The following is an 18,044-nucleotide window of genomic DNA, read 5'->3' on the forward strand; positions in this document are numbered from 1 at the left end:
TCCACAGGGAATATTTAACAATCAGCTTTCCAGAGCTGGGAATTCCACAGGCACAGGGAATATTTAACAATCAGCTTTCCAAGGCAGGGAATTCCACAGGGAATATTTAACAATCAGCTTTCCAGAGCTGGGAATTCCACAGGGAATATTTAACAATCAGCATTCCAGAGCTGGGAATGGCACAGGGAATATTTAACAATCAGCATTCCAAGGCTGGGAATTCCACAGGGAATATTTAACAATCAACTTTCCAAGGCTGGGAATTCCACAAGGAATATTTAACAATCAGATTTCCAAGGCTGGGAATTCCACAGGCACAGGGAATATTTAACAATCAGATTTCCAGAGCAGAGAATTCCACAGGGAATATTTAACAATCAGCTTTCCAAGGCTGGGAATTCCTCAAGCACAGGGAATATTTAACAATCAGAGTTCCAGGGCTGGGAATGGCACAGGGAATATTTAACAATCATCATTCCAGAGCTGGGAATTCCACAAGGAATATTTAACAGCTTTCCAAGGCTGGGAATTCCTCAAGCACAGGGAATATTTAACAATCAGCTTTCCAAGGCAGGGAATTCCACAGGGAATATTTAACAATCAGCATTCCAGAGCTGGGAATTCCACAGGGAATATTTAACAATCAGCTTTCCAAGGCTGGGAATTCCACAGGGAATATTTAACAATCAGCTTTCCAGAGCAGAGAATTCCACAGGGAATATTTAACAATCAGCTTTCCAAGGCTGGGAATTCCACAGGGAATATTTAACAATCAGATTTCCAGAGCAGAGAATTCCACAGGGAATATTTAACAATCAGCTTTCCAAGGCTGGGAATTCCTCAAGCACAGGGAATATTTAACAATCAGCATTCCAGAGCTGGGAATTCCACAGGGAATATTTAACAATCAGCATTCCAGAGCTGGGAATTCCACAGGGAATATTTAACAATCAGATTTCCAGAGCTGGGAATTCCACAGGGAATATTTAACAATCAGCATTCCAGAGCTGGGAATTCCACAAGCACAGGGAATTTTTACCCAGCAGCTTTTCAGAGGAGCCACGCTGAGCCTGGACCTCGTGCTGCTGCTTTGAATTCCGGCTTTGAATTCCTGCTCTTGCCTTTGCTCAGGGATCAGACAGCGACCTCTCATCCCCCTGGGCCGGCTTTGATGCTCCTCTTCCTCCTCCCTGTTCTCCCCTGGATCCCTGGAGCAGCTCCAGAGATCCCCGAATCCCCCAGGAATGGATCCCCAAATCCCCCAGGAATGAATCCCCCAGGAATGAATCCCTGGATCCCTGAATCCCCCAGGAATTGATCCCTGAATCCCCCAGGAATGAATCCCTGAATCCCCCAGGAATGGATCCCCAAATCCCCCAGGAATGAATCCCTGAATCCCCCAGGAATGAATCCCTGAATCCCCCAGGAATGGATCCCTGGATCCCCCAGGAATGAATCCCTGAATCCCCAGGAATGGATCCCCAAATCCACCAGGAATTGATCCCCCAGGAATGAATCCCTGGATCCCTGGAATGGATCCCTGAATCCCCCAGGAACTGATCCCTAAATCCCCCAGGAATGAATCCCTGAATCCCCAAGGAATTGATCCCCAAATCCACCAGGAATGGATCCCTGAATCCACCAGGAATGGATCCCTGAATCCCCCAGGAATGGATCCCTAAATCCCCCAGGAATGAATCCCTGAATCCCCAAGGAATTGGTCCCCAAATCCCCCAGGAATGGATCCCCAAATCCCCCAGGAATGAATCCCTGAATCCCCCAGGAATGGATCCCCAAATCCCCCAGGAATGAATCCCCAAATCCCCCAGGAATGAATCCCTGAATCCCTGAATCCCTAAGGAATTGATCCCCAAATCCCCCAGGAATTAATCCCTGAATGCCCCAGGAATGGATCCCTGAATCCCCCAGGAATTGATCCCCAAATCCACCAGGAATGGATCCCTGAATCCCCAAGGAATTGGTCCCCAAATCCCCCAGGAATTGATCCCCAAATCCCCCAGGAATGAATCCCTGAATCCCTGAATCTCTCAGGAATGGATCCCTGAACCCCTGGAATGGATCCCTGAATCTCCCAGGAATGGATCCCCAAATCCCCCAGGAATTAATTTCTGATTCCCCCAGGAATGGATCCCTGAATCCCTGGAATGGATCCCTGAATCCCTGAATCCCCCAGGAATTGATCCCCAAATCTACCAGGAGTTAATCCCTGAATCCCCCAGGAATTGATCCCTGGATCCCCCAGGAATGGATCCCTGAATCCCCCAGGAATGGATCCCTGAATCCCCCAGGAATTGATCCCTGAATCCCCCTGGAATTAATCCCTGAACCCCTGCAATGGATTCCTGGATCCCTGCATCGCCCAGGAATGGCTCCAGGGATCCCTGAATCTCCCAGGAATGGATCCCCAAATCCCCCAGGAATTAATCCCTGAATCCCCCAGGAATGGATCCCTGAATCCCCCAGGAATTGATCCCTGAATCAACCTGGAATGGATCCCTGAATCCCTGAATCCCCCAGGAATGGATCCCTGAATCCCTGGAATGGATCCCTGGATCCCTGCATGGCCCAGGAATGGCTCCCCAAATCCCCCAGGAATTAATTCCTGATTCCCCCAGGAATGAATCCCTGAATCCCTCAGGAATTAATCCCTCAATGCCCCAGGAATTAATCCCTGAATCCCCCAGGAATTGATCCCTGAATCAACCTGGAATGGATCCCTGAATCCCTGAATCCCCCAGGAATGGATCCCTGGATCCCCAAATCCACCAGGAATGGATCCCCAAATCCACCAGGAGTTAATCCCTGAATCAACCTGGAATGGATCCCTGAATCCCTGGAATGGATTCCTGGATCCCTGAATCCCTCAGGATTGCATCCCTTAATCCCTGAACCCCTGGAATGGATCCCTGTCCCTGCTCCCAGCTCCAGCCCCTCAGCATCCAGCCCCAGACCCTTTTCCCTGTCCCTGGATTTGTCCCCATTTGTCCCCATTTGTCCCTGTTTGTCCCAGGTATTTTCTGCAGGATTTTCCTGGCTCTCCCAGAAAAGGGAATGAAGCAATTTTTTATTTAATTTCATTTTTTGGACTCCATTTCTGAAGCTCTCTCCACTTCCTGGGGTTTATTCTCTGAAGTTCTCCCTCCATTTTCCTTCATCTCCATCCTGGTGTCCCAAATTCCCCCCCTTGTTCCCAATGAGGTTTTTTGGAGTTCATTTAATATGAAGACATTTAATTAGAGAGGGTTTGGTTGGGTTTATTTGTTCTTTCCTGACCTGCTGCCCACTTTGCTCCTTGGCTGCAGTTCCAGGCTCAGGCTGCAGGAAATTTGGCAATCCCAGATTCTTGGGCGTGTTTGATTTCAATTTCATTGAAATATAAATTTAATTTTAATTTAATTTAAAGCTGGGGGTGCTGTGGATGCACAAAAAGGGGGAGAGACTTCCCTGAGTGGGGCAGGAAAAAGAAACTGGGGGAAAAAAACCAGGGAAAAATAAAAAGAGCAGCACATGAAATAATTGGGGAAATAAATGGCCTGGGAGGCTTTTGGAAAATAAACTGGATAAATAAAGCAGGAGCAGCTCCGTAGGATTTGGCTTTTTGAAGTTTCCTGGGCAAAGCGTGGGCAGGGAAATCCAGCCCGGGTTTGGTTCAAGAGGAATTGGGATTTTTGCTGCTCCTTCCATCGGATTCCATCCCTGGCACTGAATTATTCAAATCCCTGGAGGAGCTGTGTTAATTGAGGGAGTGAATGGGGAAGGGCCGGGGACAGGAGGGGAATTGTGGCATGGAATGAGGAGGGATCCTGGCAGGGAGAGGATGGCACCCAGGGCTCCTCTTGGAATTATTATTATTATCATTATTACTATTATTATTATTATTATTATTATTATTATTATTATTATTATTATTATTATTATTATTATTATTATTATTATCATCATCATTACTATTATTATTTTTATTTTTAATTATTATTTTAATTTTCATTATTTTCATTATCATCATTATTATAGTTATTATTTTATTTTTATTATTATATTGGTATATTTTATTTATTTTTTTTATTATTATTTTTATACTATTTATTTATTATTATCCTCTTGCTCCCAGCAGCAGCTCCCTGGATCCCTGATTCCTGCAGGAAAGGCAAGGATTTCATGGATTTCATGGATTTCATGGATTTCGTGGATTTCGTGGATTTCATGGATTTCATGGATTTCATGCAGCGGGTTGGGGATCAACTGGCCAAACTGGGAGAACTGGGACAGCCCTGGGAGCAGGGATGAGCTCCCAAGGATCCCTCTGGAATTCTTGCCTGCATTCCTTGGCAAATTCTGATCCCTGAAGCACCAAAAAAATCCCAGGATTTTGTTCCCAGAGCTCCCTCAGGCTCAGCCATTCCCCTGCTGAGGGTTTTGGGATGGACGGATGGAGTTTCCCAATGGATTTGTTTGGGTGTGGCCAAAATTCCTTGGAATGCTGACCAAATCCAGGCAATTTTGGGAAAGCAGAGCCCAGCACTCCCTGCATCCCATGGGCAGCTCCAGGGGGCTGATCCCAAAACCTCTGCTCCTGTCCATGGCTTGGAAATCCTGCTATTGTGGGTAATTAAAATCTCCTAATTAAATTAAGCTCCATCTGGCTGAGCCCGGCGAGCCAAGGAGGGCGTTAATTAAAGATCCCAAGGTTTGCTGAGAGCCAGGGCTGGGATGAGCAAATCCCCGTCCGTGGAAAGGGCTGGAGCAGCCCAAAATCCGGGAAAATCCAAGGGGAGGGAAAATCCAGGAATGGCTCGGATTCCCCCAGGGAAAAAACAACTGGGGATGGGAGAGGGTGGGAATGGAATGGGAATGGGATGGGAATAAAATGGGAATGGGATGGGAATAAAATGGGAATGGGAATGGAAATAAAATGGGAACGGGAATGGAATGGGAATGGGGATGGAAATGGGAATAAAATGGAAATGGGGATGGAAATGGGAATGGGAATGGGAATGGGAATAAAATGGGAATGGAATGGGATGGAATGGAATGGAATGGAATGGAATGGAATGGAATGGGAATGGGAACAGGAGTGGAATGGGAATGGAATGGGAATAAAATGGGAATGGGAATGGAATGGGAATAAAATGGGAACGGGAATGGGGATGGGGAAGGAAATGGGAATAAAATGGGAGTGAGGATGGAAATGGGAATGGGAATGAAATGGGAATGGGAATAAAATAGGAATGGGATGGAATGGGAAAGGAATGGGAATGGAATGGGAATAAAATGGGAACGGGAATGGGGATGGGGATGGAAATGGGAATAAAATGGGAATGGGGATGGAAATGGGAATAAAATGGGAATGGGGATGGAAATGGGAATGGGAATGAAATGGGAATAAAATGGGAATGGAATGGAAATTGAAGGGAAATGGAAATGGAAATGGGAATAGGAAAGGAATGGGAAAGAAATTGAATGGGAATGAGAATAAAATGGGGATAAAATGGGAATGGGAATGGAATGGGAATAGGAATGGGAATGGGAATGGGAATGGGAATGGGAATGGGAATGGGAAAGAAATGGAATGGGAATGGGAATGGGAATGGAATGGGAATATTCCAGGCTGGATTTCAGCATCCAGGGGGATGTGTCAGGTCCTAGAGATGAGATGGAGCAGAGTTAAAACCAGGCTGCAATTCCAAAGGTTTGGAAAACTCCGATTGCTCCAGCACTGCCTTGCTCCCTTGTTATCCATCATTCCCTGCACAGAATCCATCAGGAATCTCCTTCAGCGCCGTCTCTTCCCTGGATTTGTGTTGGAATTGTGTTTTCCTGAACAGGACATGACATTCCAGAGCCCTGGAGCTCGGGATTCCCTCCCGCTCTGGGCTGTTCTCCCTGGGTGGACGTGGCCATGCTGGATCCAGTTTGGAACAGAAACCCTGGGAATGTGGGAGCCCTCCCTGCTCCCTGCCTTACCCTCTCAGCATTCCCGGATTTCCACAGGCACCCCAATTCCATGGAAGGTGGGAGCAGCAGCTCCCAAAGGGGGGAGCCCCCTGGAAGGGGTGGGGGCTGCTCCATCCCAGCCTTCCCGAGCCGTTCCCGAGGGAGCCGCGCGCGTTCCGCGCCTCCGGAGCCCGTCCTGAATTATTGACGGCGTTTCCACGGCAGGCAGGGCTGGGATCCGAGCTGGGAATTCTCTGCTCGGGCCTCGGAGTCCGGAGGGATTTGGGCTGGGGCTGGATGAGTTTTCCATTCCTGTCCTTGCCAGCTTTCCCTGTTGTTTTATTCCAGGTCTGCGTTTTCCATCCTCCCAAACTTCCCTCTCCCGTTATCCCATTGCTTCTCCTGCCCATGAATCCCAGGAGTGCAGCGTTCCAGCATTCCCAGGAGCTGCTCCCTGATCCCAGGGGATCCAGGCACCTCCTGCAGCCCTCGGGAGGAGGAAAAGCCCCCGCAGCCATGGAAAAGCGGGCAGGAGCCATCCGGCCTCTTCTTTTGGGATTGCATCCCAATCCTTTGGGAATGCGGCCCTGTGGGAGCACCTGGGATCCTTCTCTCCCTAAAATCCACCCCTGGGTGCCGGGAGGGGGTTTGGGATGGGATTCCCGAGGTTTTCCCTCCCCCGAGGCACAGGACAACCCATGGATGGCGAGAGCTCGGTGGTGGCATCTCCATCCCGTCCTGTGCCGTGGATGGGAGGGAAAACCATCCCAGAACCTGCTGGAAAACCGGGAATTCCTGACATCGCTGTCTGCGGGGCAGGGCCGCGCTTTGGGGTCTGGCTGTGATGGGGAAACCGGGATAACTCCTGGATCAAAGGCAGGAACAGCCCCAGCACGGGCAGTTCCAGGGATGCTCGGCCGCGCTGGGCTCCGGGGGTGGGTTTGGGGTGGCTTTGGGGTGGGTTTGGGGTGCGGGGGTTTCTCCTGGGGCGCTGCTGCTCCCTCAGCTCCTGCGCTGCTCCTGGAGCAGGAATTCTCCTCTCCAGGCTGGAATAATGGCCCGTCCTGGTCTCCTTAGAAACGGCGGCTCCGCATCCCCCCGGCGGCCGCCGCGCATCCTTGGAGCCTCCTCCTGCTCCCGCCGCCCGTTCCCTGCGATTCCTCCGCATTTCCCCAACTTTTGTGCCGGGATTTCTTTGGGTTTTGGTTTGTTTTTCAATGAGAGAATTTTAACGGTTTTTGTGTCTCCTTCCTCCCACAAACCCGAGTCCTTCGGGAATGTTTTTAGTTCCCCACATTTCCCCCTCCCCTCCTCAATCCAAGCTCGCTCCCGTTATTTCCTGGAAAGCTGAAATTTCCCGGAGCTTTTCCCCAACTTTGGGGGCTCTGTGAGGAAAATCCCCTCATGGATTCTGGAGTTTCTGTGGGTTTTGGGGAGCAGCTCCTGGCTGGATGTGGGAGCTCATCCTGAAATCCTGCCAGCAGCCAGCAAAGAGCTCTGGAGAAGGGATTTATTTTGGGAATAAATAAATTTTGGGAAGTGCAAACCCAGCTCCGGGGGCAGGACCTGTCCTGTGAGGGTGGGAAGGAATTTTTGGAGCTGGCCTGGTGCTCTGGATTCAGGGAATTCAGGGGGGAAAGGGAAGGGAAGTGGCTTTTTTTGGTCTTTTCTGGAGGAGGGAAGGTGCCAGGGGAAGTGGGAGACGGAAGTTTGGATGGCTGCGAAGGGGAGGAGGTTGGGAATGCCCCAAAAATAGGAGCCTGAAATTTGGATGTCTGGGAAGGGGAGGAGATGGGAACACCTGGGAGCTGGGAATACCCACATAGGTGAGAGACGGAAATTCGGGTGTCTGGGGAAGGGGAGGGAATTGGGAACATCACGAAAATGGGAACCTGAGGTTTGGATTCCTGGGGACGGGGAGGAAATTGGGAATATCACAAAAATGGGAGTCTGGGGCTTGGATTCCTGGGGAAGGGGAGGAAATTGGGAATATCACAAAAATGGGAGTCTGGGGTTTGGATCCCTGGGGAAGGGGAGGAAATTGGGAATATCACAAAAATGGGAGTCTGGGGTTTGGATTCCTGGGGAAGGGGAGGAAATTGGGAATATCACAAAAATGGGATTCTGGGGCTTGGATCCCTGGGGAAGGGGAGGAAATTGGGAATATCACAAAAATGGGATTCTGGGGCTTGGATCCCTGGGGAAGGGGAGGAAATTTGGAATATCACAAAAATGGGAGTCTGGGGTTTGGATCCCTGGGGAAGGGGAGGAAATTGGGAATACCCACATAAAGGGAGCCTGGGTGCCCAGGTCCTGGCAGCCCAAAGCTGGAGCTGGACTCAGGCCTGGATCTTGGCCATCATTCCCAACCCCACACGTTTGTTTTCCCTCTCCTCCCACAAAAAACTCCGGCCCTGCCTCGGTGCCACCGTGAGCGCTTTATTCCCTGCCCGGGGCGGCGCGGGGCAGTTCCCGTTCCTCGTTCCTTCCCTGGGAATGAAACCCCGGCCCCGAGCTCCCGTTCCCACCCCTGTGCCCGGGAACGGCGGCGCCGGGAGCGGGGAGGGATCGGGGCTGGGATCGGGGCTGGGATTTGGGCAGGGATTGGGATCAGTGGCACCATCAGGCGGCTTTTCCCCCTTTCCCGAGCTCTTCCCGCTCTCCAGGGGCCGCGACCCTTCCTCCAAAGGAGCCCTTTTAACCCCGAACCCCCAACCCCAACCAGGCCGAGCCATTATTGCACTGAGGAACTCGAGTCCCGACCGTGGCTCTGTCCTGATCCCACACCCCAAATCCGGCCCTCGTTCCCTCTGATCCCACATCCCAAATCCAGCCCTCGTTCCCCCTGTTTCCACATCCCAAATCCAGCCCTCGTTCCCTCTGATCCCACATCCCAAATCCACCTCGTTCCCCCTGATCCCACATCCCAAATCCAGCCCTCGCTCCCTCTGATCCCACATCCCAAATCCGGCCTCATTCCCTCTGATCCCACATCCCAAATCCGGCCCTCATTCCCTCTGATCCCACATCCCAAATCCAGCCCTCGTTCCCCCTGATCCCACATCCCAAATCCAGCCCTCGCTCCCTCTGATCCCACATCCCAAATCCGGCCCTCGTTCCCTCTGATCCCACATCCCAAATCCTGCCCTCGTTCCCTCTGATCCCACATCCCAAATCCTGCCCTCGCTCCCCCTGATCCCACATCCCAAATCCAGCCCTCGCTCCCCCTGATCCCACATCCCAAATCCGGCCCTTTTCCCCCTGTTTCCACATCCCAAATCCAGCCCTCGTTCCCTCTGATGCCACATCCCAAATCCTGCCCTCATCCCCCTGATCCCACATCCCAAATCCTGCCCTCGTTCCCTCTGATCCCACGTCCCAAATCCAGCCCTCGTTCCCTCTGTTCCACATCCCAAATCCTGCCCTCGTCCCTGATCCCACATCCCAATCTCCTGTTCCCTCTGATCCCACATCCCAAATCCGCCCTTGCTCCCTGATCCACATCCCAAATCCGGCCCTCGTTCCCTCTGATCCCACATCCCAAATCCAGCCCTCGTTCCCCCTGATGCCACATCCCAAATCCAGCCCTCGCTCCCCATCCCGGGCTCTGCAGACCCCTGGGGCTGCCGCTGTCGCTCTTCCCACCGGGGAAAACAGGAAATTCTTCTCTTCCTTCCATGCCTGGGGTTTCCAGAGAGCATCCCCTGCTCCAAAACCACCGCCATCCCTCCCCCCAGCCCCTGGTGCCCCCAGGATCTCGGGAATCGCTGTCCGGGAATCGCGACCCCAAAATCGCAGCCTGGGAATCGCTGCCAGGGAATGGAGGCCCAGGAATCCCGGGAATCGCTGTCCCAGAATCGTGACCCCAGAATTTCTGGCAGGGAATGGCAACCCAGGAATCCCGGGAATCATCACTGTCCCAGAATCACAGCCCCAGAATCCCAGCCTGGGAATCGCTGTCCCAGAATCCCAGCCTGGGAATCGCTGTCCCAGAATTGCTCCCCAGGAATGGTGGCCCAGGAATCTCAGGAATCGCTGTCCCGGAATCCCGGGATTCAGTGCCCCGGGAATGGCGGGAATCACTGCCCGGGAATGGCAGCCCCAGGAATCCCAAGAATTGCTGCCCCAGAATCCCAGGATTCGGTGCCCCGGGAATCGCTGCCGGGTAATGGTGGCCCAGGAATCTCAGGAATCGCTGTCCTGGGATCCTGGGATTCGGTGCCCCGGGAATCGCGGGATTCGGTGCCCCGGGAATCCCAGGATTCGGTGCCTGGGAATCGCTGCTCGGTAATGGTGGCCCAGGAATCTCAGGAATCGCTGTCCTGGGATCCTGGGATTCGGTGCCCCGGGAATCGCGGGATTCGGTGCCCCGGAATCGGCCGTAATGGCCAGAATCAGGAATCACTGTCCTGGGATCCGGGATTCGGTGCCCTGGAATCGGATCGTGCCAGGAATCCAGATTGTCCTGGGAATTTGTCCGGTAGGTGGCCGATTGCGGATCGCGTCCCGGGATCCGGGATTCGGTGCCCCGGAATCGATTCGGTGCCCAGGAATCTCAGACGCTGTCCGGGAATCGCTGGATCGGTGCTGGAATCGCTGCGTAATGGGCCCAGGAATTGCAGGAATCGCTGTCCCGGGATCCTGGGATTCGGTGCCCCAGGAATCTCAGGAATCGCTGTCCCGGGATCCTGGGATTCGGTGCCCCGGGAATCGCGGGAATCTCCGTCCCGGGGCTCAGCCCGAGGGGAAGTAGGGCCGCTGGCTGTGGCGGTTGTAGTCGGGACACACCTTCTGCACCAGGCGGTAGTCGCTGCTGTAGAAGGTGATGTAGACGCAGACGGCGCGGAAGGGCTGCGAGCACAGCCAGGCCGCGCGGCTCTGCGTGTGCTCCTGCGAGCACGTCTTGGCCGGGTCGAAGGTGCACAGCGACGTCTTCCTGGCCCGCGCCACCTGCTCCGACTCCACGCGGCAGTTGAACACCTTGGACTCCTTGGCCTCCATGAAGATCTGCTGCTCCAGGTCGAACTGCACGGCCTTGGTGGGCGGCACGAGGCTCACGGAGATGTTGCCGTGGCCCGTGGAGTTGTGCTGGAAGAAGACGTTCACGCTGCCGTTGCCGTGATCCACCACCTTGCCCGTGATCAGCAGGTTCAGCTTCACCGTCTTGATGTTGGAGTAAAAGTCTCCCCAGCCGAAAAGCTTCTGCAGGGGCCTGCCCGGGGCTGGCCGTGGGTCCCGCTGTGCCCGGGGACCGAGCTCCAACGCGGGCCGGTGAACCGGGAGCTCCAGCCCTGCCAGGTGAGCTGCGGCTGCCCCGAGCTCCAGCCCTGCCCGGTTCACCGGGAGCTCCAGCCCTGCCCGGTTCACCGGGGTCCCCCCGAGCTCCTGGGAGGCGCCGCCCGGCCCCGGCAGGCTCCGGTTCTGCGGCGGGGCCGGGCCCAGGCCAGGGAGGGGCTTTGGGGAGAGCAGCTCCCGCAGCAGCTTCGGGGCTCTGCCGCGGGCCCGGGGCTCGCCTGGATCCGCTCCTTTCCCGGGGTCCTCTGGAGCGCACAACACCTGGATGGGGGCATGGAGGAGCTGTGGGTGGCACCGAGCCCTGCCAGTGTCACCGAGCCCTGCCAGCCCCTTCCCCATGGTCACCGAGCCGTGCCAGCCCCCTCCTCAGTGTCACCCAGCCCTGCCAGCCCCTTCCCCAGCCTCGCTGCCCCGATCTTCTCTTTATTCTGTTCTGTTTCCCCTCCGGCAGCGGCACCTCCAGCTCTCCTCCCTCCCGGCCGCTCCGGGAATGGGTGCGAGCAGCCGGGATCCGCTCTCTGCCCGCTCAGGGCGCAGCTCCCGCACCCCCTGCGCCCTCACCCCCACCCCTGTCCCCCCTCCAACCCCACCAGGGCCTGGGGACCCCCGGGGCAGGGGGACAGCGCAGGACAAGGGACAGCGGAGCGGAGTTGTCACCGGGGAGCTGCCCCGGGCTCCTGCGCCAGCTCCGCTCCCGGAACCCCCAAACCCCACACCCAGGGCGGCTGGAGGGGCTGTGGGACCCGAAGAACCCCGGCGTGCCCGGGGCTGACCTGGCCGAGGGGGCAGCGGGAAGCGGAGGAAGCTCCGGGAAGCTCCGGCCCGGCCCCGGCTCTGCCCGAGCCCTCCCCGGCTGCCGAGCGGGGTTTGGGGGTGCGGATTTCTGGGGCCATCCGGAGCCTTCTCCTCGCAGCCCTGCCCGCTCCCCGCGGCCGAATCGCAGAAGTTTTGGGACGCGTTTTCTCCCGAGGATGCGGGCTCGGCTTTGGGGATCCCCGCACGCCCCCTGCCCGAGGCTGCGCGACCCCCGCAGCCCCCGAACCCCCCTGCCCGCCCGGCGCTCACCAGCAGCGCGATGCTGCCCTGGAGGAGGAGGAGGACGCAGCTCCGAGGAAGAAGATGCATTTTCCAGCCGGCGCCGCCGCCTTCTCGGCGGCTCCGCTTTCGGGGAGGCTTTCGCCGGGATTTTCCTCCTTTTTCCGTCTTTCCCTCCCTTCTCCTCCGGCGTCAGCGAGGGGCAGGGGGGGTCCCCGTGCGGAGCGGTCCCTACGGCCCCCCCCGGCCCATGGTGGCCCCGGCAGCTCCCGCCGCCCCGCGGGGCCGCTCCGGGTCCGGGCGAGGCTCGGCGGCTCCACCTGCGGCCGCTGCCGTGTCCGTGTCCCCCGGGCTGTCCCCTCCCCGTGCCCCTGCCCGCCCCGCCGCCTCCCGGCCCCCGCGGCCGCCCCTGCGCTCCCCGCCCGCCCGGGGCTCAGGGAAACTCCGCTCCATGCCCGGCTCGCTCCATCCCCGCTCGCTCCATCCCCGCTCGCTCCATCCCTGCGCGCTCCGGCTCCGCGCCCGCCTCCCCCGCCAGGTGCCGGGGCCGAGCGGCACCTCCGGAGTAACCCTTTGGTGCCCGCGGCCCAGCGGAGCCCCCCGAGGGGTCCCTGAGGGGCTCTGGGGGGCTCTGGGGGCTCTGCAAAGTCCCCGTGGCTCCCTCATGAGGGGCAGCACTGGGAGAACGGGATGGGGGGACAGGGGGGACACGCGGGGGTCTCAGCTCTGTCCTTGTCGCCGGCATCGCCCTCTGGGATCGGCCCCATCCCTCCATCCAGGGGAAGGCAAAAGCCCTCGGTCACCTCGGATTCCAGTTTATCCATAAAGGAATGACAGAGATCCCTTAGAAAGGAGCCAGAGGCCGCTGGCTGGGATCTGTGCTGGCTTTTAGCCCGTGGAGGGCAGCAGTTCTCCTTCTCCCACCTTCCAGGAGAAGTTGGAACACCGGGAATCAACTTCCCAAGGGCAGGACTGGGATCAAACCCGGGATTCTCCCGCCTTGAGGAGAAAATCCCATTTCTTTACATCCCTTTGTGCTCCTCTCCGCATCCCTCCCTCATTCCCCCTTTCCCTGAGCTGCTTTGGGATGCAAAAACCGGAGCGAATTCCGGGATGATCCCGGTTTGGAGCAGGATCGCTGCCGGATCTGCCCCCAGACTCCCGGGGCCGGGTTTGGACCGGGATTTTTGGGAAGCGGGGCCAGGCTGGGTCCTGCAGCGCTGCTCGGCTCCTCCCGGGAATCTTGGAAAGCCGAACCCTGCTGGAATCCTGACCTTGGGCAGGAATTTCCTGGGAGCTGGGTCGGGGTTTATCCCCTGGGGACACGGGAGGACAGAGGCCCCTCACGGGAATGGATTCCTCAGGGAAAGGTGGGATTTGGTGGCCTCGGAGCCTCTCCCAACCTCTCTGCTCCTGCCGTTCTCAGACTCCTCCTGAACCCCAAAGGACATCCCGGCTCCTGCGCCAGAGGGAGCAAAAAGTGCCGGATCCCCCGCGAAACCCTCCCGGCACCCCGGGCCGGTAAATCCCAGCGGCGCCCGGGATCCAGGAGGATTTTGGTGGGGTTTTGGTGCCACCGAGCCCTGGCGGAGCTGCCAGGCCGGTAAATCCCAGCGGCGCTCGGGATCCAGGAGGATTTTGGTGGGAGCCGGCGCTGCCAGGCCCTTCCCGGCCCTTCTTTCCCGGGTTTCTGTTGCCCTCTAGCGGGACCCGCGCTGGGAAGAGCGGCCGGGACCGGGGGGGGGCTCGGCCGTGCCGGGAAACCGCGGGGTGAGAACCGGGAAAGGGGAGAAACGGGGCCGGGAGCGACCCAAAGCCGCTCCCCAATCCCGGCTCGGCTTTGGGGAACGAGGAGCTCCAGAATTGGGGATGGGAGAGACAGAACCGGCCGGGAACGGGAATTTATGGGGGGCAGGGGGGGTTTGGGGGTTTATGGGGGGCAGGGGGGGTTTGGGGGGCTCATCCCAGCCCCATTCCAGGGGATCCCGATGGAGCGGGAGGCGGAGCTGGCGCGGACGGGCTCAGACTCCCCCGGGAGCGGCGCAGATGGATCCGAGCTGGGAAAGGCGTGAGCGGGATGATGATGATGGGGATTCTGCCCGGGACAATTATGGGGATTTTTCCCGGGACAAATATGGGGATTTTTTCCTGGAAAATGATGGGATTTTTCCCGGGATAATGGTGGGGCTGCTTCCCGGATTTTCCTGGGATAGGGAGGGGAAAGGGAAGGGAAGGGAAGGGAAGGGAAGGGAAAGGGAAGGGAAAGGGAAAGGGAAAGGGAAAGGGAAAGGGAAAGGAAAGGAAAGGAAAGGGAAAGGAAAGGAAAGGAAAGGAAAGGAAAGGAAAGGAAAGGAAAGGAAAGGAAAGGAAAGGAAAGGAAAGGAAAGGGGAAGGAAAGGGGAAGGAAAGGAAGAAGGAAAGGAAAGGAAAGGAAAGGAAAGGAAAGGAAAGGAAAGAAGGAAAGGAAAGGAAAGGAAAGGAAAGGAAAGGAAAGGAAAGGAAAGGAAAGGAAAGGAAAGGAAAGGAAAGGAAAGGAAAGGAAAGGAAAGGAAAGGAAAAGGAAGGAAGGAAGGAAGAGGAAGAAGGAAAGGAAGGAAGGAAAGGAAGGAAGGAAGGAAGAAGAAGGAAGGAAAAAGGAAGGAAGAGGAAGGAAGAAGGAAGGAAGGAAGGAAGGAAGGAAGGAAGGAAGGAAGGAAGGAAGGAAGGAAGGAAGGAAGGAAGGAAGGAAGGAAGGAAGGAAGGAAGGAAGGAAGGAAGGAAGGAAGGACAGGATTGTCTCCTGTGGCTCCCCCAGCTGCTCTTGTTGTGGCTTTTGAGGTTTTAACCAATTAAAGGAACAAATTGTCCATTTGAGTGAAACCCACACTGCGAATCCCAGTCCCAGGGGATCCCGATCCCGAGCCAAAATCCCGGCCAGCAGCAGGAGAAAAAATCAATTTTTATCTGAGAAAATCGAGCGAACTCTGAAGCTTTCTCCCTTCTGTCTGCAAAACCCTTTCATTTCTGCCTTTTTAATTTTATTTTTTTGGCTCAGATATTCCTGTTCTTTTTTTCTACAGGATTGGGCTGAGGAGACTGAACTGAGATTTAGGGAGAGAGGGATGGGGACACGCTCCCAGCCAGGCTTTGTCTGGAAAAAGAGAGGAATTTGGGGCTAAAATCTGTTATTTTGATACGGAGCTGATTAAAGCACAGCCCTTTTCCAGAGAATTTCTCCAGCCTAATTGGATTTGCTTCCCCCGTTCCCGTGCACTCCTTGTTTGGTTATTTATGGAAAACATCTGTCCGAGGCCTGGCAGCTCCCCGAGCTGGGAATTCAGGGAAAATCTTGGGGATTTTCTTGGGGAAAAACATCAAAATATCAGGAACCCTTTGAGGGGACAGCGGGGGCGGCCAGGACCCCCCAGCAGGGCAGGGAAAAGCCCCAATTCCATGGGAAAAATGGAATTTTCCTGGCTGGAAAATGGCTCTTCCTGCCCCCAGTTGTGCTGGGATGAGGCCAGGAATGGTTTTTCCAGGTAAAAATCGGGATTGGTGTCCCAGAGCTGATTCGGCCGTGATTAACCCGGGTAATTAATCCAATTAATCCCAGGGTGGGACATGAGCTGTTCCAGGCTGATCACTCTGGAGATGTCCATCCTTCCCCAGGGATTTTATGGATTTTGGGAAGTTTTCCTCATTTTCCCCACTCCCAGAGGCCTGGGGCTGAGGGAATTGGTGCCATTGGAGCCAAATTCAAGCGGGAATCTCCCAATTCCAGTGGGAATCTCCCAATTCCATTGAGAATGTCCCAATTCCAGCTGGAATATCCCAATTTCAACAGGAATCTCCCAATTCCAGTGGGAATCTCCCATTTCACAGGAATCTCCCAATTCCAGTGGAATCTCCCCCATTTCAGCAGAATTCAGTGAATTTTCCCCCATTTCAGTGGGAATTTCACTGAATTTCCCCCATTTAAGTGAATTTTCCCTCATTTCAATGGGAATTTCACTGAATTTTCCCTCAAAATTTTTTTTCCCAAGTGAATTTCCCCCATTTCAGTGGGAATTTCACTGAATTTCCCTCCCCATTTCAGCAGGAATTTTCACTGAATTTCAGGCAATTTCACTGAATTTTCCCCCATTTCAGTGGGAATTTCACTGAATTTCCCCCATTTCAGTGAATTTTCCCCCATTTCAGTGGGAATTTCACTGAATTTCCCCCATTTCAGTGAATTTCCCCCCATTTCAGTGGGAATTTCACTGGATTTCCCTCCCCCATTTCAGTGGGAATTTCACTGAATTTCCCCCATTTCAGTGAATTTTCCCCCATTTCAGTGGGAATTTCACTGAATTTTCCCTCCATTTCAATGGGAATTTCACTGAATTTCCCTCCCCATTTCAGTGGGAATTTCATGAATTTCCCCCATTTCAGAGATTGAAATTTCCCATCGTGAATTTTCCCCCATTTCAGCGGGGAATTTCACTGATTTCCTCCCCCATTTCAGTGGGAATTTCACTGAATTTCCCCCATTTCAGTGAATTTCCCCCATTTCAGTGAATTTTCCCCCATTTCAGTGGGAATTTCACTGGATTTCCCCCCCCATTTCAGTGGGAATTTCACTGAATTTCCCCCATTTCAGCGAGAATTTCACTCTCCCACATTCCCGGCCTTGGCTCCGTGTGATTTTCCCGAGCTCCCCGCGCTGGGAACGGGCGGAGGGTGAAACCCGAGCCGAGCCCAGCTGATGCCAGAGCCCGGCTGGGATGGGAGAGAGGAAAAGGAGAGAAAAACATCGCGGACCTCCCCGGGACAGCGGGAATTTCTGCGGGAATCCGTCCCAGAACCGCCTGGCTGCGGCCCAGGCTGGGGCTGCAGCAGGGGCGCGCTCCTTTGGAGGGCTGGGATCCCAAATCCGGGCTGGGAATGGGGGGCTGGAACCCCAAAATCTGGGTTAGAATCCCAAAATCTGGGTTAGAATCCCAAAATCTGACGGACACCTCAGAAATCTGAACTGGAACCCCAATCTGGTTAAAACACAAAATCTGGGTTAAATCCCAAAATCTGGTAGAATCCAAATCGCGGCACCCCAGAAATCTGAACTGGAACCCCAAATCTGAATGCCAATGGGTTAAAACACCAAAATCTGGGTTAAAATCCCAAAATCTGGGCGGGCACCCCAGAATCTGGTTGAGCATCCCAAGAATCTGGGCGGTCCCTAAAATCTGGGTTGGAGTACCCAAAATCTGGTCTGAATGCCAAAATCGGGTCGGAGTCACCCCAAAATCTGGGTCTGAACCCCATAATCTTGGCGGGCACCCCAAAATCAGTGAGGGCACCTCAAAATCGGATCTGAAACCCCAAAATCTGGGTTAAAATCCCAAAATCTGGGTTAGAATCCCAAAATCTGGGCTGGCACCCCAAAATCGTGTCTGGCATCCCAAATTGGGCTGGATCCCAATATCGTGGGCTGCACCCCAAAATCGGTCGGCACCCCAAAATCTGGGTCTGGAACCCCAAATCTGTGCTAGAACCAAAATCGTGGCTGGCACCCAAATTTGGTCTGGCCCCCAAAATCGTGTCTGGCATCCCAAAATCAGGTCTGACACCCCAATATCGTGTCTGGTATCCCAAATCTGGGCTGGCACCCCAATATCGTGTCTGGCACCCCAAATTAGGTCTGGCACCCCAATATCGTGTCTGGCATCCCAAATTTGGGCTGGCCCCCCAATATCGGGTCTGGCACCCCAAAATCGGGTCGGGCACCCCAAAATCTGGGC

The 18,044-nt window shown here is 55.0% G+C and overlaps 1 protein-coding gene across 1 annotated transcript; it reads right to left on the bottom strand.

Moving 5' to 3' along the window:
• Window positions 1-10,600: 10,600 nt before the first annotated feature.
• On the bottom strand, window positions 10,601-12,638 carry NXPH3 (neurexophilin 3). Its single transcript, XM_064733639.1, has 2 exons — window positions 12,316-12,638; window positions 10,601-11,511 (listed from the first exon to the last, which is right to left on the bottom strand). The coding sequence occupies exons 1-2, from the start codon at window positions 12,373-12,375 to the stop codon at window positions 10,690-10,692; spliced, it is 882 nt and encodes a 293-aa protein (XP_064589709.1). The 5' UTR covers window positions 12,376-12,638; the 3' UTR covers window positions 10,601-10,689.
• Window positions 12,639-18,044: the final 5,406 nt, after the last annotated feature.

This window comes from Zonotrichia leucophrys, chromosome 27, assembly GCF_028769735.1.
Source record: "Zonotrichia leucophrys gambelii isolate GWCS_2022_RI chromosome 27, RI_Zleu_2.0, whole genome shotgun sequence".
NCBI classification, from domain to species: domain Eukaryota; kingdom Metazoa; phylum Chordata; class Aves; order Passeriformes; family Passerellidae; genus Zonotrichia; species Zonotrichia leucophrys.

Excerpts from the sequence above, each read along its gene's own strand:
- NXPH3 (XM_064733639.1), bottom strand. The coding sequence starts at position 12,375 with ATGCATCTTCTTCCTCGGAGCTGCGTCCTCCTCCTCCTCCAGGGCAGC. Across the intron at positions 11,512-12,315 it reads AGGGCAGCATCGCGCTGCTG|GTGTTGTGCGCTCCAGAGGA; the intron begins GTGAGCGCCGGG and ends GCCCCCATCCAG.